A 25,291-nucleotide genomic window follows, 5' to 3' on the forward strand; every position below is an offset into this window, starting at 1 on the left:
CGTAACCCTTTACTAAGTGTAGTAGTTTTGATTATTAGTCTAAGAGGCTCAGCTATTCCCACACTCAGAGCAGTGTTCCAGTTGTCCAAGGCAGGATCTCCAATGGTCCTCATCTTTATGTTAATGCACTTTGGAAATAGCTTTGATTACCTGGTAATATGGCGTGATCCCTGCTTGACCTAAGTATGTTACATTTTAAGCCTTATCTCAAACTTCTTCTTTTTTGATAGCCTTACCCTATAGGTTTACTCTTCTGATCCCTCAACATGTAAATAAGAAAAGCCCAAGTTAAAACTGGCCTTGGCTTTTGTTGGAAAGTGGATTATTGGTAAGGGCATGTAAGTACGTACACCTAGCAATAGGCCACTAACCCCCACTTAGGTCCAGTTAGGTCTCTTAAATGAAACCCAGCTGGACCCTTGGTAGCTTGGCAACGAGCGTCAAGGCTTAACTTAGCAGACAAGTGTGTAAAGCATTTAAAAAACACAAAACAGTAAATAAGTAAATTGCAAAACACAATATAAATCAAACACCAATTTAGAAGAATAGATTATATTTTTATCTTTAAAATGACACAAAAAATGATTGAAATGGGATAAGGGGAACCAGCGATATAAATTTTTTTAAAGAATTAGGCCCTCATTATGACATTGGCGGTAAATCCCACTTACCGCTATGCTGACGGCCGCCAACTTACTGTGGCTGCGGCGGATATCCGTTCACCATATTATGCCACACATGCACCAATCCGACAGAATTCATCCATACACACAAATCCACCAGACCAAAGGTCAGTGATAAACTGGCGGTATCAAAACTCATACTGTTACGCCAACAGGACAACGCCCATCACATTATGACCCACGAATCACCACAGCGGACATTCAACGGCGGCAAACTATTGCCGGTACATACCGCCGCACTCAGAATGGACACCCACATACAAAACAACACCACATTGGACAATTCAAACAACACACACCTGACACCCATACACACACCACACCCACACCACTATAAAATACACACCCACATTCTTTTACAACTATAAAGCATTGCCAACAGAGAGACACCAAGACCGCTGACACAACCAGAGCGACACTCTACACATCACACACCCCAGCACATTACCCAACACACCGTCACCAACACACCTCACATGACACCCATGGCACCACAAAGACACCCCTGTTTCACAGAGGAGGAGCTAAGGGTCCTGGTGAAGGAAATTGTCAGGGTAGAGCCACAGCTATTTGGAGCACAGGTGCAGCAGATATCAGTAGCCAGGAAGATTGAGCTATGGTGGAGAATAGTGGACAGGCTCAACGCCATGGAACAGCACCCCAGAACTAGGGATGACATCAGGAAGAGGTGGAATGACCTACGGGGGAAGGTACATTCCGTAGCAGCAAGACACCAGCTCCCTATCCAGAGGACTGGCAGTGGAGCCCCACCTCCTCCACCAAAACTTACAGCATGGGAGGAGCAAGTCTTGGCAACACTGCATCCTGAGGGCCTGGCTGGAGCCGGAGGAGGACTGGACTCTGGTAAGTCAACTCTCTACTATTATCACGCCCCTACCTGCATGCCATCACATACTCTCACCCTCACCTCCATCACTCCATACATCCCACACACCCCACCTTCACATCTCACTCATCCCAGTGCCAAGCCCTGCATGCTTTACCAATGCATGGACACCCCTCACAGCCCTGCATGGGCACTCATCACTAAAGCATGCATAGCAGTGAGAACTAACAATCCCACCATACAGTAACATACACAAGTGAAAGCTGGAAGGGCAAATCCAACCATAGAGGGGAAGCCACGGATGTACAATGTCAGACACATTAACCATAACACATTATTTACATTCCCACAGGTACTGCAGCCAGAGTCTGCGGAGAAGAGGTGCCAGAACTATCCAGTCCCCCAACTGAAGACGCCCACAGTGATGACAGCAACTCTGGTCTTCAGGATATGGATGACCTACCTGGCCCATCAGGTACCACTGGACAGCCAATTACCCAGGCCCAGTCACACACCACCACAGAGCCTCCCCCATTTGGAAACACCACCACAACACCCACCCAGCGTACCCACACCTCTGTCCCCAGTACACGTCAATCAGCAGTGTGTCCACCTCAACAGGGACCCCAGGCCACACCTCGCCCCCAAGACAATCAGGGACCTGGGGTCAGTGGGCACCCGGTTCAGGGGACAGAGGCACAGGCCAACAGGGAAACTGGGAGGACTGCTGTGCGCCAGGGGGAGGACAGGCCCAGGGAACCAACTCTCCAGGAGGCACTCTCCGAGATCCTAGGAGCCTATCAACATTCCAAGGACACAATGGGCCAGATCCTGGATAACGTGTAGGAGAACAGGCGGCTGCAGGAGGGCCAGTACCAGGGGATCAGGGAGGACTTGCAGGCCATCAACAACACCCTGATCTCCATAGCAGGGGTGCTGGCAGACATGGCCAACAATATGAGAAAGTCAGTATAACACCAGACATCTGAACAGCCTTCCACTTCCACTGCCGCTACTGGCCAGGAGACCCCACCACAGGACTCACGGGCTACCAGCACCCCCTCCAGCAGAAGGTGAACCACTCTGCAAATGTTCCCTGTGATCCAGACAGAAGCAAGAGACACTTGCCAAGACCCCCGCCAGGAAATTAGGCTCTCCTGACTGTCACCCTTGTGTCCCACTCAGTCACCCTGTCCACCTTGAACTGCCATTGCTTCCTATGTCCCCTTGGACAATGCACCTGTGCTACAAACAGACTGGAACAATACCCTGGACTTTCCTCCATGATCCCCCCATCCCATTGCCCTTGCCCCCAATATGTTAGCACTTCAATAAACACCCTTTGAAAAAATCCATTTGGAGTATGTCATGTATATCAAATATGTATTGATTGAAACAGGTACAAACATTGCAAATTAACTGTACATAGAATGAGCATAGAATAATGACCTGTAGCTGGCTGTAGTGATCACACCAGGAGTATATGTCAATTCACCAACATCTGCAAAATGAATTGGCAGGGGGAACAGTAAGTGGGCATAGAAGTGGGAGATATCAGCATGCCATTGCCACACAGATTACAACCAAACTCATTGAAATGTAAAGTTACACTGTCCTAAATGTGTGTGTTAGCGCGCCAGAGCCTTAATAAGTAAACTTACAAGGAGGCGCGTTTAGGTCGACGAACCTTTGGACCACATTCGGGGACTTCCCAGTACGAGATGTCCTTTTGGCACCACAAATCAATAGATCAATAAACCAATCAATAATTTCAATCACTAATCAACCTACTAACCAATAACATTTGGTAAGAATCAATAAGTTGAACACACCATAACCTTTCAGTCATGAACAACCACACCAGTTTAGTCAAAGTCAAGATATTTATTTCACTATTGGTTACAATCTAAAGTCATCTCTGTTAATCTCATTAGCAATCAATCTCATTAGACAACTCTTCTAATTAGCAATTAGAACACAATTAATCAATGCATAGAGAATATTCATTCAGTATTAGGCATATCATAAATATGAAGCAACTTAGCAAAGTCTCAGTAATACATGATTCAACAAAGCAAGAACTCAGTCATTTGTCTATTTGCACAGGATGTGGTGAACACCTTAACTATCCTCAAATTAGTATTAGCATGTTGGGCTTCATGCAAAACATTTAGACAACATGAATTTGGAAAACATCTAAACTAAGGCCTCCATCAAAATAGCAGTTGGTACCTAGAAAGAAAAGGCAAACAGACAATTACAATTTTGCATCAGATAGTTACCAATCCAACAGATCAGCAAATAGCGTCAGTCTTCGTCCTCAGGACATCAGTCGATTCGCCATCAGCAGAGATAGGACAGAGCAAAGTCTTGATATAGCATAGCTAAGGACCCTTCCCTCATATGGAGGAGAAGTTAGCATCAAGCAAAGAATGGGATAGAGGATGGTTTTAGAGTACTCAGAATAAACTCAGGAAAATGCTAGAGCAATAGGAATGACAAATGAAGATGGCAAAAGGAGTGAATTTGGAGTGAAGTGAGCTCGTTTCTTCTTGGGTCACGCCGTTAAATCAAAACTATCTAATTAGCCCTTAACTCCTCATTGAATAATAATTGGTGCATCGTTATCTCTGTCCAATAATTTTTCAAGCATATTGCCAGAATTTTCCACAAACTACAGTTCTCATGTCACGGATTGGTCCACGTTGTTGATGTCTTCATCGGTTGGAATGTCAGGTAGGAAAAGTTACACTATGCGCTCCAGTCAGTGTCTCCATTGTTTTCTCCTACTACAGTTAACCTTGCACCTTTTACGAATTACACAGTTGCATTCAGCAAGAACGTCGCCTTGAGCAAGTCGGTTCTCATGAGAAAGAATTTTCTATGGCTACACACACATAACTTCTGGAAAAGTACAGCTTTGTGTCCTTCAGAAAAATAGCACATTACATGTTAGAAAATATAGTTTAATACGAGGCCAGGCAGCTAGGCCCAGACCCTCGCTAAACTAAGGCCCTCTATTTTAATAAAGCAAACTCTGAACACATAGCTCTAATTATGATACGCTAATACAAATTCAGAGCATTATTGCATAAGAATTCAGAATTAACAAGCTTTTCATTAGTCTTTGTAAACATTGTGAAAGCCACTCCCCGTGGGCACATTTCAAACATGTGTATTATTTTCTATGTTAACACTTTTTCTATGAAGCTTCATCTCACAATATATTGCAAGCTTTTCATGTTAATATTGCTTTTAAAAGATACACTCCAACATGTATCATTGGAATTATTGTCGAATAACTGATGTTCTTTTGTCCTCATCCTCATCCTCTGCCTCCTCATCCTCACTGTCCACAGGGTCTACTGCTGCCACACGGGCGTCTCCAGCCTCCTCCTCCTGCAGAAAAGGGACATGGTGTCTCAGGGCCAGGTTTTGCAACATGCAGCATGCCACTACTATCTGGCAGACCTTCTTGGGTGAGTAGCACAGGAATCCACCTGTTCGATGGAGGCACCGGAACCTGGCCTTCAGGAGGCTAAAGGTCATTTCAAATATCCTTCTTGTTCGCCCATGTGCCTCATGATAACGTTCATCTTCCCTTGTCCTGACATTCTTCACAGGGGTCATCAGCCATGATAGGTTTGGGTAACCAGAGTCACCTGCAAATATTGAGGGACAACATTTAGCCACACACAATCCTATATGGCCCACACCATACCCATACACCAACATATACTGGGTGGGAACCAGGGCTCACCTCTTAGCCACACCCTGTGTCTTTGTAGTTGGGACATCACATTTGGGATGCTGCTATTCCTCAGGACAAAGGGATCATGCACCGACCCAGGATACTTAGCATTGACGTGGGAGATGTACTGGTCCACCAAGCACACCATCTGCACAATCAAAGAGTGGAAACTCTTGCGATTCCTGGACACCTGTTCATTCTGCCAGTGGGGGTAAGAGGGGTGACAAATACAATATGTGTTCCATCTGTTGCCCCAATTATATTGGGGATATGTACCATTGCATAAAACTCGGCCTTCACTGTGGCCAAATCCTCAACCTGGGGGAAAACAATGTAGCTGCCACTGTCACTTGGAAATAACTAGTTGCCAGGTAATGGAGTACAGATAGCACATGCACAAGAGGGGGGATCCCAGTGGGGTGACGGATAGCAAATATCAGGTCAGGCTCCAATTGGGCACACAGCTCTGTGATTGTGGCCCTGTCAGGTCTGTAGGTGAGGATAATGTGCTTCTCCTCCAGTGTTGCCAAGCCCACCAGGGGTCTGTACACAGGGGTATGTCTCCATCTCCTATTCATCCGCAGCGGTAGGTATCTAAGGGACACAAGAGTGAGGAGGCTGTCACAAACTGAATATTGGAGCCACAACAGGAGTTTTTAATCTGTAAACTTGTAATGGGTCAGTGTGATTTGTCCAGTTTGTGCCTATTTCTCCTGTGACGCAGCATGAATCCATAGGGCTGCTCCCCCCCCCTGAAATGGCATCCGCCTGTCCTGTGTGGAGGGACAGGTGGAAGTGAGGTCATTCCGCTGACGTTGAGCGCCGTGGTGGTAGGTGGTCGGGAACCGCCGTGTAACTCCTCATTGGTTAATATTGGTCCCTATGGGTTACAGTGGCCAATGGTGATCTACGCCGGTGGTGATGGTATGTACTGCCATTGACGTGACCGCCATTTTCTATCTGATTCCTCACTTGCTACCTGATCTTCCATAGGGAAGGATCTACAGTGCATGTGCTGCTGGGACCTGTGTCTGGTACCTACCATGGCCCGTGTGACCTGGGAAAGGGCCCCAGCCTTCACTTGGGAGGAGTTGGAGAGACTAGAGGATGGGGTCCTACCCCAATACTGACTGCTGTATGGGCGTCCAGACCAACAGGTGAGTCCACTGTGGGCACGATGCATGTGGGATCAATGCATGGAGTGGTGTGTATGAAGGCCTCGTGTAAGGGGGGTGGGTGGATATCCTCTTTGCGGCATATAGCTTGTGTGCTGGGGTATGTGTGTGCCAATGGTGATGGGAACGGGTAACAGAGATCGATTCAGGCTCTGGCCTCCTCTCTGATGGCAGCCATCATCCCTGTTTCTACCGCCCCCCCTCCAACTTCCACTTCCCAGTCCGATTCTCCTCAACCCCAACCCATCCCAGGCACACATACAGACGAGCATGCACACAAGACAACACCCAAGAGTGTCACAGGCAAACAGAAGCACCACAGTCATCCCACAGGCACTCACACAAACACCATTAATTTGCAGACACTACAACATCCACTATTTCCACTGTCTCCTCCTCCTCCCCCTCCACCACCTCCCTCCCAGCCACGTCCACACTTACACCTGCATGCACTACATCATCATCCACTGCCAGCATCATCACCACACCAAGCAGAACACACACCTCACTTGCAGACACCTCCACAACAGCCATGCACACATCCCCTGTGTCCTTTCCCACTGTGTCTGTCCCCCCTCCTAAAGTACACAAACGCAAGCATTCAGACACACAACAGCTATCCACCTCACAACATCATACAACCCATGCACCTACACCCAAATCCGGCAGACAAACACCTCCAACAACCACTCCCTCATCCTCCACTCCCATTCCTTCTCGCTCTTCCTCCCCAATGTCCCTAAGAAACGTTTTCTATCCACCATTGACCTATTCTCTTTCCCTCTTCCCCTCCTCCATCCTGCACGTATAGCCAGGGTATCAAGAACCCAGCCAAGCACCTCAACCACATTTTTGGGTCCTTTAAATGTCCAAAACTTGATCTAGGTTTCCGGAAGCTCTGAGTTGCTCCTTGGGAGTTGTGACTACAATTCCAAGAATGCACCAGGTCAGAAGCCTCAAATCGCCACTGGACGCGGGTCAGCTGGGCTTTTCTTGCAGGACTTGATGCAGGGGACTCTGGGCAGCTCCTTTGTACCTGTAGCAAACAGGGAGTCCCTTCTTGAAGCATTAGAAGACAGGCAAAGTTATTTTAGTGGTGAACCCCAAGTGTGCAGCTGGTGCAGTCCTTCAGAGTGCAGTGTCCAAGTGCAGGTCAGGGGTCCAGCAGGGCAGTTCTTCTTCTTCCTTGTCTTGTTCCTTGGAGGGGTCTGAGGTGTGGGTGCAGCTCTGCCATATTGATCATTGCACCTGGGTGGAAAGCAGGGATACCCTGGTTAACAAATCAAAGGCAGGCTCCTTCCCCCTTGATGACCACTTACTGGGAAATGTGGCAAAAAATCAATCCCAGGGAGCAACATTCTTCAAAAATCCAATATAGATGAAAGTGACTTTTAGAATTGAGATCTGGCTGAGCCCACCCACTGGTGTGGCTAAAAATCCTAAACACACACCTCTCCTGCCCTCTTTTAATCGAATAAATAAGGCACCTAATTGTCTATGGTTGCAGGATGTGAGGGAGGTCCTGAGCTGCTCCAAATGTTCTTCTCTGCCTTTGAAGACCAGTTTGTCTGCTCTCCCCTCATCCTGCTTCACCATCTGCTGAGGTAGATCTCCTCCCCCAGGATCATCCTTTGTGTTGAGCCCACGCCACTTCAAACCTTATCAAGGCAGCCTGGCCAGGATGCCAGAGGCTGGCCAATCCGAGAAGGGCACTACAGAGCTGAAGTTGGCTACTTTCAGTAGAGTTTTAAAATTCTTTACCTGAGCTAGTTATATTAAATCTAACAACTGTAAGTTGTGGAATTTATTATAACATAAATTTGATACCAAACTCAAGGTATCTGACACTTAAGGGGACTTTATTAATTAAAATAAAGTCTCCTCATTTTAGCATATGGAGGTCATTCACTATAGTGAGGGAAAAACTGCTTATAGTTACATGGCACCCCGCCCTAGGGGCACATAGGGCACACTTTAGGGGTGACGTATATGTAAAAATAAGGTAGTTTAAGACTTTGGATGTACTTTTAATCCCAAAGTCGAATATGCATATAACTTTAGTTTAAAAGCAGCTAGCAAGGCAGGCCTGCTTTTAAAACGACACTGGGCACCTCTGCAGTGCACCTATGGATGGACTACTTATGTTGGGATCCCTTAACCCATATGCCCTACCATATACTAGGGACGTATAGGTAGGTTGATACTGCCAATTATAATTAGCCTAATTTGCATGCTCATTTTACATAGATCACAGGCCCTGGGACTGGTTAGCAGTACCCAGGGCACCATCAGAGTAAAAAAAAACACCAGCAGAAAGTGAAAAATTGAGGCAAAAAAGTTAGGGGGCCTCTGCAATCAGCCTTGTTTTCCTACTGCCTATTACTCAGATTGATTTGGTGCTGGTTAGATGGTGAGTCATGGCCCCTGAAAACACTTGCACCTCCCAAAGTGTTCAGCATCTGGGCACCTGTAGACCCACATTTTGTTTACAGTACACAGACCAGGCACATGGGCTAAATGCCCTTTCCCTGGTTGCAGGAAACACTTCGGCATACAGGTGACATGGTCTGCAGCTACAATCGTGCATTAACCGAATGGTCAGGTTCCTCCTCCAAGGGAGCCCTCACTATACAGGGGCATCAGACACCACAACTGAACCACACAAATGGCATGGAATGGAATCACTCTTCAGTATGCATGTGTCAAAACTTCTGAGCAACCATATCTCATCAAAAAATGCCTTAGAAAAATGTTTACAACTGGCTGCACCACCATCATAGACTCTCAGGCATTGGTTTCCTTCTACATTTGCAGCTGTCTTTGGTGCACTAATGTTGACAAGTCAGACCATTTATTCACAATATCCTGTACCTTGAAACCAGTTTTTTGTCACTTTCATGTCTATCACCCTATTAGTGAAATTAGCGGATTATTGTAATCCTCATGTATATAACCGTAATAAACCTATTACCGTAACCCTCAGTGCATATCTCATGGTCCCAGAAGCCTCTAGTCAATTGTGCAGGTCTCCCATAAAAGGCTTCCTGACAAGACATTCACACTCTTTCCATCCAGAGACATATCACAGGCTACGATGGTATCCTAACAAGGAGCACACTGGATGTCACATTTTCTGAACCTTTACTCAAATGGTGATGCTTGTGTCAGGGACTCAGAAGTGCCTAGGAAAGGTAAACAAAGATTCCATATTCCATATTTATGACCCCTTTTCAGTCACTCCACCACCATACAACGGGTGCAAAAGCGACACAAATGAAAAATATGATTTGTGAAGCCATGCAAGAAAACTTTGTGGGGCCGTGCGGAGCTTCACAATCATGAGTAATGTAATGCAGCGCAAATCACTGTGTTGCATTGCTCTGTGCCAGGGAGGTGTTTCCATAGGTGTTCCCACATACCAGCCATGGATTTTGATGCATTTCCAAATTTACACAAACAGGGTACCTTGGTAATGCTGCAAAAAGATATACCTCCCCAGAAGAGGCTTAATGAGAAGGAATATCTTGATTTCTCCTAGCTTTATCTCTTTCTGTGTGCTGCATTTTTCTTCACACACAGAAAGAGGAAAAAGACTTTCAGGATTGTTTTTGTGTGCAGGAAGCCAAAAGGGCACCAGCGCAGAGAAAAAGGCAGGAATTCACTGTTTTCTTTTAAATATGGCACATTCCTGTCCTTTCCATTTCACGCAGTGAAGCACAGTAAGATGACTTGCTGTGCTGCACCGCATGACTATCCACATAAATATGCCCCCTGGTGCCTAGTTATGTGGTGGGGATGATTTTATACGTGGTTTTCAGCATATGAGGTGACTTCACATGCATCAAGGAGGACTGGGAGTTGGGGTTAGGTTGTAGATGCACATGCTCATTACTGGGAGGAATATGCATTTGACCCAAATACAGCTGAACATGTTAGGTATACCCCTATAAATGAGGCCCTCATAAGGAAATTTGGTTTAACCTGAGAAAAGTATTGCCTGAAGCTCAAAGATGCCCAGAAACAGATACACAAGACTTCGGAGGAGTTTGTGTGCCTGCCAAAAAAGCCTCTGACAAGGACAGTGAAGTAAAGGATTATGATTTACTGTATAGTTTAAATATGGAGGACCACCTCTTCAGTAATTGCTTTACGGAGTTATACTAACGCCTGATAGATTCCACGCTGACTATGCCCAGAGAGCTTGGGAAAGAAACTGACCTCTGGCTCAGAATTAGCGTGTCCGGAAGGTACCTGGGAGTGACCCCCAAGAACTGTGGTTCAGATCCCTCCCCCACCCATAGACCACTTCCAAGCAAAAGAAGGGAAGTTTTGTAGGACTAAGCTCATGGAGACATGTCACCAGGGCCAGTGTTATGACTGTCTATAGACATAGCACAAGAGTGTGAAATCTGTGTGTACCCAGAATCCACCTACAGGAGTGACTAAATGCATTTTTCCCAGGAAGAGAGGCAGGGTCATTCCCTAATGTTCCTTAGCTGGGAGGTGGACCAAGAAGGTAAGATGGTGATCCCTGAGAGTGGTAGACATAATTTCATTTCCAGGAGGTTGCAGTAAATGTGATACCTGTCACTGCTCTGTAGCGTACTTATGCCAGCCACACAATGGTGATAGCACGGCTGGTTTCCCCAGAAAGGTTTCTGGCAGCACCGATCTGTAGGGCACCACAAACCTATTGGCATGAGTATGCCCATCCAATGGCCAGGGTATCTTTAGAATGGGAAGGGGTGCTTGACCAGAGGAGGGTCAGTTTTAGTCCCCAGCTGACTGTCAGCTGCATCCTTAGCAGTGAGTGCCCACTGATGAGAAAAGAGCGGAGAGTGCTGCCACCCACGGTACCCCAAAAACCCAGATCTTTGGGGCTGCTGTCCCTAAAAGGAGAACACATCTGAACTGACCCCAGTGAGCCACTTCTGAGCTGGAGGTTCTGTCTGTGAGGTCTCAATGACAGGATAGGAGACGTGCCAGGCAGAACCTTGCATGACTCTGTCAGAGTGTGTCATCCTTGAGTGGGACTGTGTGTCCGCCCTGTAAATTCTGGACTGCTAGGCACATGCTTAATTTTGGGTTGTGGGCCTTCAGCTGAGGAGCAAGTCTCAGGATGTAGCCTATGAGATGGAGGAAGTAAAAATGGAAGGCGAGGGACTGCAACTTGAGGTTGTAACCCCCCCACTCTTAGAAACCTAAGTGGCCTAAGGGACCTCAAGTGCAAAACTCCTAGACCCTCCACTTCACAGTGGAAAAACAGGAGCCTGTGTCCTGACACTGACAGCTGTCAGTAGACTTTGTTGGTTTTTAGCCTTTTGGGCAGATCTTAGCCTGAGGTGGGGACAGAAATCTGTCCTGGAGCAGAGTAGACCACACAACCGTGTTGGCCATGGTGGTATTGTCCACCTACAGAGATGCATCTGTGAACATGCTAGGGTTAGGCGCCTCACAGGTAGGGCCTGCAGGTGCATAGAGGGGTTACCAGTGGACAAGCTTAGTGGCTAGGGAAGATGTTGACAAAGGGGCACAGGCAAATACGGAAGGGCATAGAACATATACATGCCAGTGCAGTAGCAGTGAATTGTCTATGTCCTATTGCCTGAGCAAGTAAGTCCATGAAAGAATTGATTAATCTATCTAAGCTCTGTGTAAAAAATCTGCCCTTTCTGCATGGTCACCCCAGATTTTTGCTTTGCTGGCTTTATAACTCTGTGCCCTATATCCCTGCTAGCCAGGAGTAGAGTGAATGTGTTCATCCTTTAAACATGATTAAATTGGCTTATTCTTAATTGCCACATTTAACTTACCTGTGGATCCCTAGTATATGGTGTAAAAAAGGCACTCAGGGCCTGGAAGTTGAATGCCACTTGTGGGCTGCAGCATCTCTTGTGCCATTCACAAGAGTGTCAATGCAAACATGGTTATAGGCCTACCCTATGCAGCCTCACTGCTATAGTGTACACCATGCAGGCCGACCTGTTAAAAAACCCTTTTTGAGAAGTAAAAGGTTATCTTTTTAATATTAGTAAGTCACTCCAAAAGGAGCCAAAAGGTCCAGGACCTGAGGGGCACCACTTGGGCAGTTAGGACTCACTCCAGCAGAGGCCTGCAGCAGGGTTCAAGGCCTCAGGAGTTTGTTATGTGTCTATAGTTCGCACATAATAGCAAAAGCAAGAAAAAGGAGCTGGGAGGGTCTGGAAGTGGATTAAAGACTATCAGCCTTGGCATGTGGCTCGCCGATGTTTCATTGCCGGGCTGGCAGCTTCTGACCAGAGTTTCGATCACCGGCACTCTTTCTTTCACAAATTAAGCACTGCCATCATGTCAACCCCTAATCCCCTTTGTGTCACTGCCTGGGAGGAATATTCAAACCCTAACAGCAAAGCCATTCATAGTCATGTGATCCAGGATGCTGTCAGAAGGCTCAAATGGTTAGGAAGAGCAAATGCCAAAAGTGGCATTTTCAAGATTGTGGCTTAAAATCCAACTTTACCCTTTAAGAGGCTTTTTCATTACAGTTCATTTGAGGCTAAACAGCATGTCAATATCTTTTCCCAAACCAAAGCTAGCACTTATTAAATGTAACAAGGTAGCACAGTGTATGGCAACTTAAACCTACATGTCCTATATATTAAATACCTTACACACTGCCCCTGGAGCTTTTAGGGACAGGCCACAGGAATGACTTATAAGTATTAAAAAGGAAGGTTTAGGATTGGCAAATGGTTTATTCTGCTAGTTCGAAAATACATTTTTAAACTGCACTACAGGCTGCAATTGCCATCATGAGACATGTTTTAAAGTGCTACTTTAGTGAGTGACACAATGAGTGCTGAAGGTGTCCTAGTAGCATTTATTTACAGGCCCTGGGTACATGTAATACCAGATACTATGGGCTTACAAGGAAATTAATTGTGCTAAACAGGTGAAGGGCAATGTTACCATGTTGCAAGGAGAGAGTACAAGCACTTTAGCACTGGTTAACAGTGGTAAGCTACTCAGAGTAAAAAAAACCAACAAAAATGTAATTCAGAAAACAGGAGGGGTGAGCGCACAAAGTGTAAGGGAATACCACACCAAGGATGTCAGGTTTAACAATATTTACAATCAAAGTTTCACATTTTGATTTACAAAACTCAAATTTGCACTGAATGGATTGACTCATGGTTAAACTTATGGCTATGCAATGTAAGTTTAAAGGTGAATAGATCTTTTTGCCTTCCTAATCATCTGCCTGTTTTGTTTGTCACTTCCAGGACTGTGGGGGTCATTCCAACCCTGGCGGTCAATGACCGCCGGGTTGGAGGACCGCGGGAGCACCGCCGACAGGCCGGCGGTGCTCCCAAGGGCATTCCGACCGCGGCGGTAAAGCCGCGGTCGGACCGGCAACACTGGCGGTCTCCCGCCAGTGTACCGCCGCCCTTTGGAATCCTCCAAGGCGGCGCAGCTAGCTGCACCGCCGAGGGGATTCCAACCCCCCCTACCGCCATCCAGTTTCCGGCGGTCCGCCCGCCGGGAACCGGATGGCGGTAGGGGGGGTCGCGGGCCCCTGGGGGCCCCTGCAGTGCCCATGCCAATGGCATGGGCACTGCAGGGGCCCCCGTAAGAGGGCCCCTACAAGTATTTCACTGTCTGCTTGGCAGACAGTGAAATACGCGACGGGTGCAACAGCACCCGTCGCACCTTCCCACTCCGCCGGCTCGATTACGAGCCGGCATCCTCGTGGGAAGGGAGTTTTTCCCTGGGCTGGCGGGCGGTCTTTTGGCGACCGCCCGCCAGCCCAGGGAAAAACTTAGAATACCCTCCGCGGTCTTTCGACCGCGGAGCGGTATTTCGGAGGGGGGAACTCTGGCGGGCGGCCTCCGCCGCCCGTCAGGGTCAGAATGACCCCCTATGTCTTCTTTACCATCCTTTTCATTTGCTGCCTTGTATCATTCCACTGCTCACATTTTGGGATTTTTTTTACTAAACAGTCTATGAGAGTGTATGTGTTTTCTTACTCTTTATAATGTGATGACCATCTTCCCAAAATACCCACACAACCCAATTACTTTCCCTTCAACTTCTCCGAGCTTTACTACTCTTCATGAGCGAACTAAACATTTTGGCCCAGATTTAAGAAAAGTGGTGCTTCATGTCATGAAGAACCACTTTTCCTGCGGCCCATTGCGCCCCCCTAGCACCACCATGTGTGCGTCGAATTTAACATATGGCACACCATGGAGCACATTATGGACAATAGCATCATAATTTATGGCACTATTGTTGTACTTTGCAGGATTAGCTCCAAAATGTTGGCGCTAATCCTGAAAAGTACGTAAAGGCAAAATAATGGTGTGCCTCCATTTAACGCCTGCTCTGTGCAGAATTTAAAAATGACCCTAAAGATGGCGCAGTGGAATCTCCGAGATTGCACTGCGCCATTTTTGCAGGCCCCGTAACGGGGGTACACCCCCCTTCCATACATTATGCCTGGTGCAGGCATAATGTGGTGCACGGGTTTACAAAGTGGCGCAATCCATGCATTGCACCACTTTGTAAATATGGTGCAGCGTTTTTGCCACACTATTGCCAAATGAGTATAATAAAAATGACGCTAATGTGGTGACAGTTGACGGTAAACCCTTCTTAAATTTTGGCCTTTGCTTTTTTATTTTTATGGAGGAGTCAGTAGCTGCCATTTTCTGATGGGGTGTTCCACGGTCCAACATGTGCTTCAGCATGCCTCTGGTTTATTCCGTCGCCCTTCATGCCCGTTGCATGGCCCCCTTCTGCTTCTTAATTGACCCTTCATTGCTCTCCCTAAGCTTCCACTTGCAGTACATTACTTTTTATTTTTTGTTTTTTGTTTTTAGGTCGAGAGAAAGCGTTCAACATCTTATATACTTTTAGTATACTTCTTATGGCTTAAAGCGATTTCATTTGTTGGTTGCAATGTCCTTTAAAAATACTTGCTCGCTAGTGGTCAGTATTGCCTTTTTCTTGCTTTTTTTTTTTTTGAGGGCAGGGACCAACTACTGTATTATTCCACTTTGGTTTCTTTATATGCTGCTGTGATGGACTACTTTGTCATTTCTTTGTTGCACCTTTTCACTTTGGGTATTGTAGGCTGGTAGCTGCCTGCGTTATATTGCAGCATTCCATTCCTCCCACCTCCTTCCATGTGCCTGACATTTGGTTTGGCCTTATTCCAGTGCTGTCCTCGTTTACATTTGCTCTGCCATTGAATCTTTAATAAAAGGTAGGTTCTAGGCTTTTTTTTTAATTTAGGGGGTCATTCTGACCCCGGCGGGCGGTGGTCGCCGCCCGCCTGGCGGGAACCGCCATTTGGCCGCTCCGCGGTCAAAAGACCGCTGGGGCCATTCCGACCTTCCCGCTGGGCCGGCGGGCGCTAACATTGTTAGCGCCCGCCGGCCCAGTGGGAAGGCGGCCTGCAACCCTGAAGCCGGCTCCGAATGGAGCCGGCGGTGTTGCAGGTGTGCGACGGGTGCAGTTGCACCCGTCGCGCTTTTCACTGTCTGCTGGGCAGACAGTGAAAAGCAGGCTGGGGCCCTGTTAGGGGGCCCCTGCACTGCCCATGCCAGTGGCATGGGCAGTGCAGGGGCCCCCAGGGGCCCCAGGACACCCGTTCCCGCCAGCCTCTTCCTGGCGGTGTAAACCGCCAGAAACAGGCTGGCGGGAAGGGGGTCGGAATCCCCAGGGCAGCGCTGCCCTGGCGGATTCGCCCAGCCGGGGCAAAAACGGCGAGAAACCACCGGCCCCGGTTTTCCGACCGCGGCTTTACCGCCGCGGTCGGAATGGGCTTCGAAGCACCGCCAGCCTGTTGGCGGTGCTTCCGTCGTTCTGCGCCGAATGACCCCCTTAATGTTATATTACCGCTGCCTAGTGTCTGTTGATTAATGTTCTTTCAGTACAGCCCAGCGCATGCGTTGATTTAATCTTGAAGTAAGCTTATTTTTGTGCAAGTGTATGGAACATTAAAATAAGCTTATTTTACAAAAGAAACACCAGGGGCCAGATGTAGCAACGAATTTGCGACTCGCAAACGGCAAAAATCGCCGTTTGCGAGTTGCAAATGCGTCTATGCTATGTAGAAATGCATTTTGCGAGTCGGAACCGACTCGCAAAATGCATTTCCGAGTCGCAAATAGGAAGGGGTGTTCCCTTCCTATTTGCGAGTCGCAGTGGTATGCAATTTACGCGGTCGCAAATGGACTCGCAGTTACCATCCACTTGAAGTGGATGGTAACCCACTCGCAAACGGGAACGGGGTCCCAATGGGACCCCTTCCCCTTTGTGACTGGACCCAAAATAAATTTTTCAGAGCGGGCAGTGGTCCAATGGACCACTACCTGCCTTGAAAAATACTGAAACAAAAGGTTTCGGTTTATTTTTCAAAGTGCAGCTCGTTTTCTTTTAAGGAAAACGGGTTGCACTTTGAAAAAAAAAACCTGCTTTATTTAAAAGCAGTCACGGACATGGAGGTCTGCTGTTCCCAGCAGGCCTCCATCCCCATGAGTGCCCTGAGTCGCTATGGGGTTGCAAATTGCGACCCACCTCATTAATTTTAATGAGGTGGGTCTTTGCGACCCCATAGCGACTCGCAGAAGGTGTCTGAGACACCTTTCTGCGTAACAAATTGCGACTTGCAATTTGCGAGTCGCACGGACTTGCAAATTGCAAGTCGCAATTTGCAAGCTACCTACATCTGGCCCCAGATGCCTAAACGTTTAGTTCACTGCTCAGGAAAGCCACAATATGCCCTTTGTCGTAGAATGGAGCTAAACCTAGAAGCAATAAAATGAAGCTTGCAGAGCCTGGCATCTGGAGTATCTATCTCCAGGGCCCCTCCAAAGACATCTGCACACAGGGCATTGTTTATCTCCTTTATTGGGGCCATAAATCTTCTCACGCTGCTCTGTTATTGTTAGCTTCATTAGAGCTTTGTTGAAATGCAAGGCAAGAACGCTTGCAAGACTTTTTATTCTGTTAACATAAAAAGAAAATACTTTTCCAGCCTTATTGTTCAATTTCTGTTCAGACGTTTACATAACTCGGGGTAATGCAGTCATCTCATCTCTCCGAGGTAGTGCAGCCATCTTCGTGTCTCTACTCAAGGACTTATGATTTCTGATGTCAGTAGCCACCAGTGACCACCAAAATATGTCAGGGAAAGACAAGCTTATAAGGCAGGGTTGACCAATTTATACGGCAAGGAAAGTCCAGTTCTGAATTTACAATGCCAATAGCCCTAACTCAAGAAAATGCGAGACCTACTGCATTGCAAATGCTGGTTTATTTTTTTGGGCTGTAGTTTTCTGCCAGACTGCTCCGCATACAAAGAAAATGGCAGTCATGTCAGTCTCCTGACATGCACATATATAGTGCCAAATAAGCATGCATTCAACATTACGCATGTGTGGGCTAGCAGTATAATGTGGGAGCCATGAGCGGAGCATCATCGTGCCTCTTTTTTTTTGCCCAATGCTGCATAGCATCGGCAAGAGCTTTCTACTGATGCAGTACAGCCAATAGTTTGCCTAGGCAAGACCTGTTAGCTTTTCCAATATTTGTTCAACAGTGGAAGAAGTTATGATGGAGCTCAAACATCTCCTCAACAGACACAATGTCCATGCCAAGCTGACAGCAGCCATGAATTAATAGCATCACCCATTCCAGTAAACAGCACCAACTGCATCTGCAGCTGGTGCACCAGTTCATCACTTTACCATGTGTGTTTCCAAGCACTATAGAGTAGTGGGCAGAGGTACAGCCTGGCCCTGTACGACAGGACTGAGCCTGGGACATAGAGGCGGTGGTGCCAGCTGACTGATCATTCATGGGATCCTTCAGACACTGGCACTGGACAATGAGAGCAGCAGAGCCGTCTGCCCAGAGATAACTGCATTTCATCACACTTTACTGTGTGTTGTCAGAATGTTAAATTGGAAAATAAGCACCCCATGGTATATAAATTAAAATTTTTAATTTCAATATGACACTTCTTAGTGTACAATGCTTCACAGTTCATGTTACATTAAATGAAAAGAACAGCCACAAACAGTGCTCCTCACCCCACCAATAGTGCCTTAGCTGATTAAACCTGAAAAATGAAGGAGCAGAGATCCCCAAAGATCACATATGCAACCTAAGTAGGGGAGAGAAACAAGAACTGAAGGACAGGAACTTCAGCCAATCACTTTTAGCCAGCAGCACGCCACTGAACCAAGCAAGTCCTTCGAATGGGTCACTTTGTGAAGCCAGACTTTCCATGAGCCTGCAGCACCTCATCTTCTTATGGGTTAGGCTTTCACTGCAAACAAGAACATGAAAAGAAATGTGAGCACAGAATAGGTTAGTGGAGACTGGCATTCAGAAGAGAGGGTTGAAGTCTGTACATGGGGGGTATTTGTGTGACACCTTGCGTAGAAAAATCTAAGTAATCTAGACTAATCCAACCAGAGCTTTTGGACCCAAACTTAGTCTCCCTGGCTCCTTCGACCTTGTTCACTGTACCTGGAATATTCCTGCTTGTCACATGCTCGTCTCCATAATGCTCTGTAATGTCCACTCACATGAGTGTGCCCTCAGACCTAAACAAGCCTTGACAAAGCTCAAATATTTTTTCTTGCCAGTATTCACCCAGAGCAGAACATGGAGCACTTTCCCATCCTGAAACAATATTAGGCAAGAAGGAGGGACTGGCTGCTAACACTGTATTAAGCCAAGCATGTGAAAGACTTGAATGTGTTTGGATATAAAGGTGGGAAAAGGTCCTGGTTCACAGTGAACAGTGCTAAGGTTTACAGCTTTCGTTTGTAGTCTTAAAGTGAGGGATGACAAAAGATTGCTAAAGGAACACAAGTTGCCAAAGGAATAAACGATTGCCAAAGGCAAAAAATAATTAAAAGGAACAATTCGGCCACAATTGGGCTACAAACTATGGGACTCTTTGGGAGTCGGATGTGCATGGGAAAACAGAAAACACCACCACTTGCTTTGATTGGAGCAAGTGGCAGAAATAGGCTGAACTACTGCCCCATGTTGTATGCTGTGGTGGGCAGACACAAAGAGTGGATGACAACGGAGCAGAGCACCGGCTGAAGTGGTTTGACAAAAAGTACCCAATATGTTTTATTTCCTAAAACAATAGTCTGAGATGAGAACTATAAGCTCTATCAAAGGCCAGACCTAAAAAGCGGGAACCTGTTCTCAACTTTGCTACACATCACTACCTACAGAAATGCAATGTGTATCTGTGAAGAATTTGGTGGTGATTTCTGAATACCCGTACATCAAAGGCCAGGATTATCCTACATGTCTCAGGTGAAGTGAGGAGCCCCACTGTGTGACTACCCAGAGGAAAGTCGTTACTGGAGTGTCCATCACCAACACCTCCTGTGAGATGTTGAGCTGCTACAGGAGGAACAGGAGCCAAGAGCGGGGGTCACAGACCAGAGGTGCAGCTGAAACCTTCAGTGGTCATGGAGAGTAACTCACTTCTCCCTGATCATGATCAAGGATTGAGAGACGAGCCTCCTGCACAATCCTAATGCTAAAAGGATGTAAGTCTGGAAGGGGTTAATGAGCTACTTTACTCATGGGTGAGCCCTCTCATACAATCTCTATGATAACACCACCATTCTGGTTGCCGCAATGTTCCCACAGTGCCTTAACCTGACAATGATAGCTGAATATATGATTAATGTCATATGTGTGTTCCACTCTGCTCAAGCTTGGTACTCTCAGAGGATTGCACAACATATCCGCTCAATTGTCCTTGCACTGGTCTAGCTTGCGCTTGTCATGGATTGAGACTCATGGGCCAGGGGCAACTTCAAGTTCATTTGCTGAACTGTTTTTGAAACACATGACCTCCATCAGCTTCTGATAGGCTTATAGAGATCTTGTTTCATTTATTCAAAATACAATACAGCCCTCTTAATTACAGTGCATCATTGAGCATGGTACATGTCATAATTGTAGACCGGCCAATGTTCTATCCTTGGCTGCTTTCGAGCAATTACTGCTGCATGACATCTGTCTGTAGCATAAGGAGCACACAGGCTGATGCCTTCCACATTAACCCAGGGTATGTGCCATGGCGCCTCCCGGGTAGTCCTCCACATATTGTGGAAGAAGAACCAATGCATCACTGAAGTGTGATGGACAGCCAAAGGGTGAATTTAGCAGGCAGAGGTAAACTTACCAAAGGTGTAGGTGGCCTGGAATCCCGTCAGGGTCTCTGATGTATCACTCTGGAACTGGAGTAGCAGGGAGCTTCTGGTGGAGGTCACTGTTGGGACTATTTTAGATCCGCAGTATATGCCCACAAGCGGGGAGGTGAGCTTGGCACCATCGAAAATAGACAAGGAGTCAAAATAGCAGTTTACATCATCCTCAACGTCAAAGGAGGTGAACGTCAAAGATACCTGTGTATGACATAAAGAAGAAATATGTCAGCTCTTCATGTCAGTCTCTGTTAATGTATGTTCTACCAGGGGATACAGTGTGACATAAGCATTAAGAAGCATGTGATGGACCGTGAAAACCATCCCTGTCCTGCCAGCAGAAGGCGGTGGAACACATGGGAAGAAGCACTGTGCGTCAACCTTCTCTGCTCAACTGTGCCCTGCCAATAGCGGATCCTACAAAGAGTTCAGGACCAGGCCACTTTTGGTATCAACAGTAGTTTGTTTGGTTTTGATGGTATTTCACTGATAGTATTGGCACGTCCACAGTGAAGTTATACGTCAACGCCTTCCTTTGAACGGCATCTGAAGTGTACCCCTTTCAGTACTCCCACCACGACTGCTCTAGCATTTATGTGATACTGCCATTGCCAAATATCTGCGTTCATGTTTGTTGCATATATCTAAAATTTTAATTCAAAGGTATCCCAGAGCTTTGGAGATTGAGGGTTTGTGCTAGTTTACACTGTACAATTCTGTGTGCGCAGTTCGTTAAATGGTTTGTAAGTTGGATGCTCTTGGGAGGGAGGTGCACATTTTGGGGCATATTTATAGGCCCCTAGCACCGCCTTGCACCACATTAACGTAATTAATTTTGATGTTAATGTGGCCCAACAAGGCCAAAATCCCCGCGCCGTATTTACAGAGTGGTACAATGCATGCATTGCACCACTCTGTAACCCTTTGCGCTACATTATGTCTGTGCCATAAGGGGAGCCAGAAAAATGGCGTAAGGAAATCTATAAGATTTCCTTGCACCATTTATTAACGCACTTTTAACGCCTGCTCAAGAGCAGGCATTAAACAAAGTCTTCCATTTTTTTTAGAATGGGCCCCTATGTACTCTGCAGGAGTAGCACCAATATTTTGGTGCTACTCCTGCAGAGTACATCAGTAGCATCATAAAAAATGACACTATTGCCGCTGACCCTGCGCCACGGTGCGCCGTATTTTAAATACGGTGCACACATGGTGACGGTAGGGGGGTGCTAAGGGGCCCCTTTGTGTCTAGTTATTGAAGAGCTCCTTTCCCCACCACAGACTTATGGTAGCTGAGATTAATACTGTGGGCTGCTCTCTGTATCCCATGTTTTGTATAGTTTTACCACACTTTAATGAGAAAGAACCAAATGGTGGTGCTGCTTTGAATCTGATGTTTGAGTCACATTAAAAGCAATGGAGTTTTAAACTTACTGGAATTTATGGACAGACATGCTGGCACAATCCGAGCATCCATGGAAAATGATCATATGGGAGGCAGCAGAAGGACAGACAGGGAGACAGTACAAGAGGGCTAGGGGAATAAAACCCAACATCCATGCACGATTCATCTTTCAATAAAGAAATGTTCTTATTAGAACTGAGAAATGGCTCTCATTTTTTATTCAAACGTGCAAACAGCAAAAAGGGGACAAAACTCGACTAACAGTAAAACAGTGGAGCACACCCAGGTAGTCAATATATCTTCACTTTAGAAGTAAACAATATCTGATGGGTCAAATAACAAAAGCACAGTATGTAATACTATGATGACATTTCCTAAACGGTGTTAGTGGACATCATCCGACAGAAATAGGTATAAATAAACATAAATATCCGCAGAGAATGAACATAAAAGTATAACATAGTAATCCATCAGCTGATGGATTACTATGTTATACTTTTATGTTCATTCTCTGTATATTTATTCTTTTGTGGATAAAAAATATATATGTTGTTGTATTAAAATTGTCTATTTTTTGGACAATATTGTTTGCGGATATTTTTGTTTATTTATATCTATTTCTGTCGGATGATGTCCACTAACACCGTTTGGGGAAATGTCATCATAGTGTTACATACTGTGCTTTTGTTATTTGACCTATCAGATATCGTTTACTTCTAAAGTGAAGATATATTGACTACCTGGGTGTGCTCCACTGTTTTGCTGTTTGTTTCTAGAACAGGTTTGCTTTCTAGCAACCCAGTTTTACATATCATGGCAACGATGTGTTTTAGTGTATGAGCACCTATAAATTTTTTACGAATATACACTTAGAATGTGCATTTATCTCAATGCATGAGTTGCCATTTGTTGTCCACAAAACTCGACTAGTTCACACATTTTCTACAGTCAGAATCAATTCACTGATTCTGTTTTACGAATGCTGAATTAGGTAGATGTCACAAATTGAATCCGTGCTTTCAAAATTATTTTTCTTGTATTTAGAAAGGAGTTGCCTCCATGTCAAGCAAAACATAAATGGGCTCAAAATTCTCAAACTTCAAACAAAAAAATTGACCAAGATATAGCTTGACACTAAGTGATGCTCAATTATCCCAAATTGTGGCATGCTTGTGTGACATAGAAAGTGTGTCAAAAGACCAGGAGTAAAGGGTTTGTCCTATGTGCTCTCCTATAGAGATCAGTAATAAAACAAAGTGGGGTAGAGTGCTCTCTGGCCTCTGGATACATTTGCCTTTTAATTGAGGAGTCACTCCTGAAGGTTCACATTAGACAGTACCTACAGTTAGCCATAAATGCTGAAACCGCGTAGAGCGTTGTTGTTCCCATGCTTCTACCATGCTTCCACCATGCTTCTATCATGCTTTTACAGTGCATCTACAATGCATTACCATGCTTCTGCCATGCATCTACCACACTTCGACCATGCATCTACTATGCATCTACCATGCTTCTACCATGCTTCTACCATGCTTCTACCATGCAGCTACCATACTTCTACTATGCTTCTACCATGCATCTATCATGTTTCTACCATCCTTCTCCGATTCATTACCATGCTTCTACCATACTTCTACAATGCTTCTACCATGCAGCTACCATACTTCTACCATGCTTCTACCATGGAACCGGAATAATGTAACCAAAATATGGACTGACAGAAAGAGAGTTTCCTAAATATTGTTTACTAAAATACCACCCAATTGAAGTTATTAATCGAAAATCTACACCAAATAGAACATTTTGTAAATGACATTTAGAACACATTATTTTTCCTACCAATATTCTGGCATTCAACAGTTACTTTGCATGGTATCCACACTAATATGGCACAAGGTGGTGCATGGGGCTCCCTAAATCTGGCCCAAAATACCTTTGTTGCTACTATTTTTCTCCAGTAACTTTTCTCATTCTCATGTCGTTTTTAGTTCCTATGAAACCAGATGAAGAGAACATACAAGTTTCCAATACCAGTATTGAGAAGATATAAAGTGACTGTTCAAGAAACGTTCTGTAAGGTTTTATGGTGTCTCTGAATATGGCCCCTCACTGGTTTATTGCAGTGTGCCACTTCTGTGCAGGATTAAACCTTATTAGTGGGAGAGCTCACCTTGTATCCGTCTGGAGCGACGATGTAGAAGCCGCAGTTCATGTTGTTTGAGTAATTATTAGGGAAATTTGGAGATGAGACGGTTCCCGGAGAGCTGGTAAATGTGTAGCCGCAGACCACTGAGAAAGAAACAAAAACATCATGTGAAGGAACTGGTGCTTTGAGGTACTACACAAAACTCTGTAAAAAGCACACATAGACTAGCACTGAAGACCAAAACATGGCATTTGTCTAATGCCCTTCAGCAGCTTTTCTTTCTCATCACACCTCCAAATAGAAGATCTGTTGGTTCTCCATCACCAGACTATCCCTGCTGGAACACTTGATTACTACCCATGAATGGAACCTCCCTCTGGCACTTGACCAGCCTAACTTAGCTCCATCACTGCTCACAATAGAGAATCTCTCTCTGGCCTATCACTAGTCTGTCTCACCACTGTCACAGCTCAATACGGATGAAATGTCAGCTACCCATAACCGGCCAATCCCTGCTTGACCACTGTCCAGAATAGGGGATCATGTTCCCATGATTGCAACCCCATCCCCATTCCATCACTGCTCCAATAATTGGAGATTTCCCTATCACCCACTGCACTCAACTTGATGATTTCTCAAAATGAGAATCTACATGTTGCCAATTACCAGGCAACTCAATCATTGCTTAAAATTGGGATCTTGTTTGCTTCTATTAATAGTCGTGTAAGTTTTATCACCACTCAGAATGAGGGCTTGTTCAGCTACCCATCACCACACTCTTGACAGTATGTGACTAGTCTCGGGGTGACCACGACCCAGAATACAGGATGTACCTGTCACTTTTCAGCAGCATGAGTTAGTCCATCTGTTTAGCAGTGATCCCTCCCCATGTTTCCTGTTTTACCATTTGTTTGTTTTTGATCTCTGCAGTGGCTGAGGCCTGATGAGCAGGTCTACAAACATGTGCTCTATCTCATCATCATCATACAATCTTAATTCGGCCAAATTATGACCATAAAAGAGAATTCGAAACAGTTTAAAACTAAC

The 25,291-nt window shown here is 45.8% G+C and overlaps 1 protein-coding gene across 1 annotated transcript in view; it reads right to left on the bottom strand.

The window, feature by feature from the left end:
* Positions 1-18,431: 18,431 nt before the first annotated feature.
* Positions 18,432-25,291, bottom strand: part of LOC138283724 (embryonic protein UVS.2-like) — a 52,275-nt gene continuing 45,415 nt past the window's right edge. Inside the window, exons 11-13 of the mRNA XM_069221769.1 lie at positions 24,269-24,387; positions 20,672-20,894; positions 18,432-18,775 (exon numbers count right to left, since the gene is read on the bottom strand). Of these exons, the coding sequence (XP_069077870.1) occupies positions 18,765-18,775; positions 20,672-20,894; positions 24,269-24,387 (353 nt within the window). The 3' untranslated portion in view covers positions 18,432-18,764. The remainder of the gene's footprint in view (positions 18,776-20,671; positions 20,895-24,268; positions 24,388-25,291) is intronic.

The sequence above is a fragment of the Pleurodeles waltl genome, chromosome 3_1 (genome assembly GCF_031143425.1).
Source record: "Pleurodeles waltl isolate 20211129_DDA chromosome 3_1, aPleWal1.hap1.20221129, whole genome shotgun sequence".
NCBI classification, from domain to species: Eukaryota; Metazoa; Chordata; class Amphibia; order Caudata; family Salamandridae; genus Pleurodeles; species Pleurodeles waltl.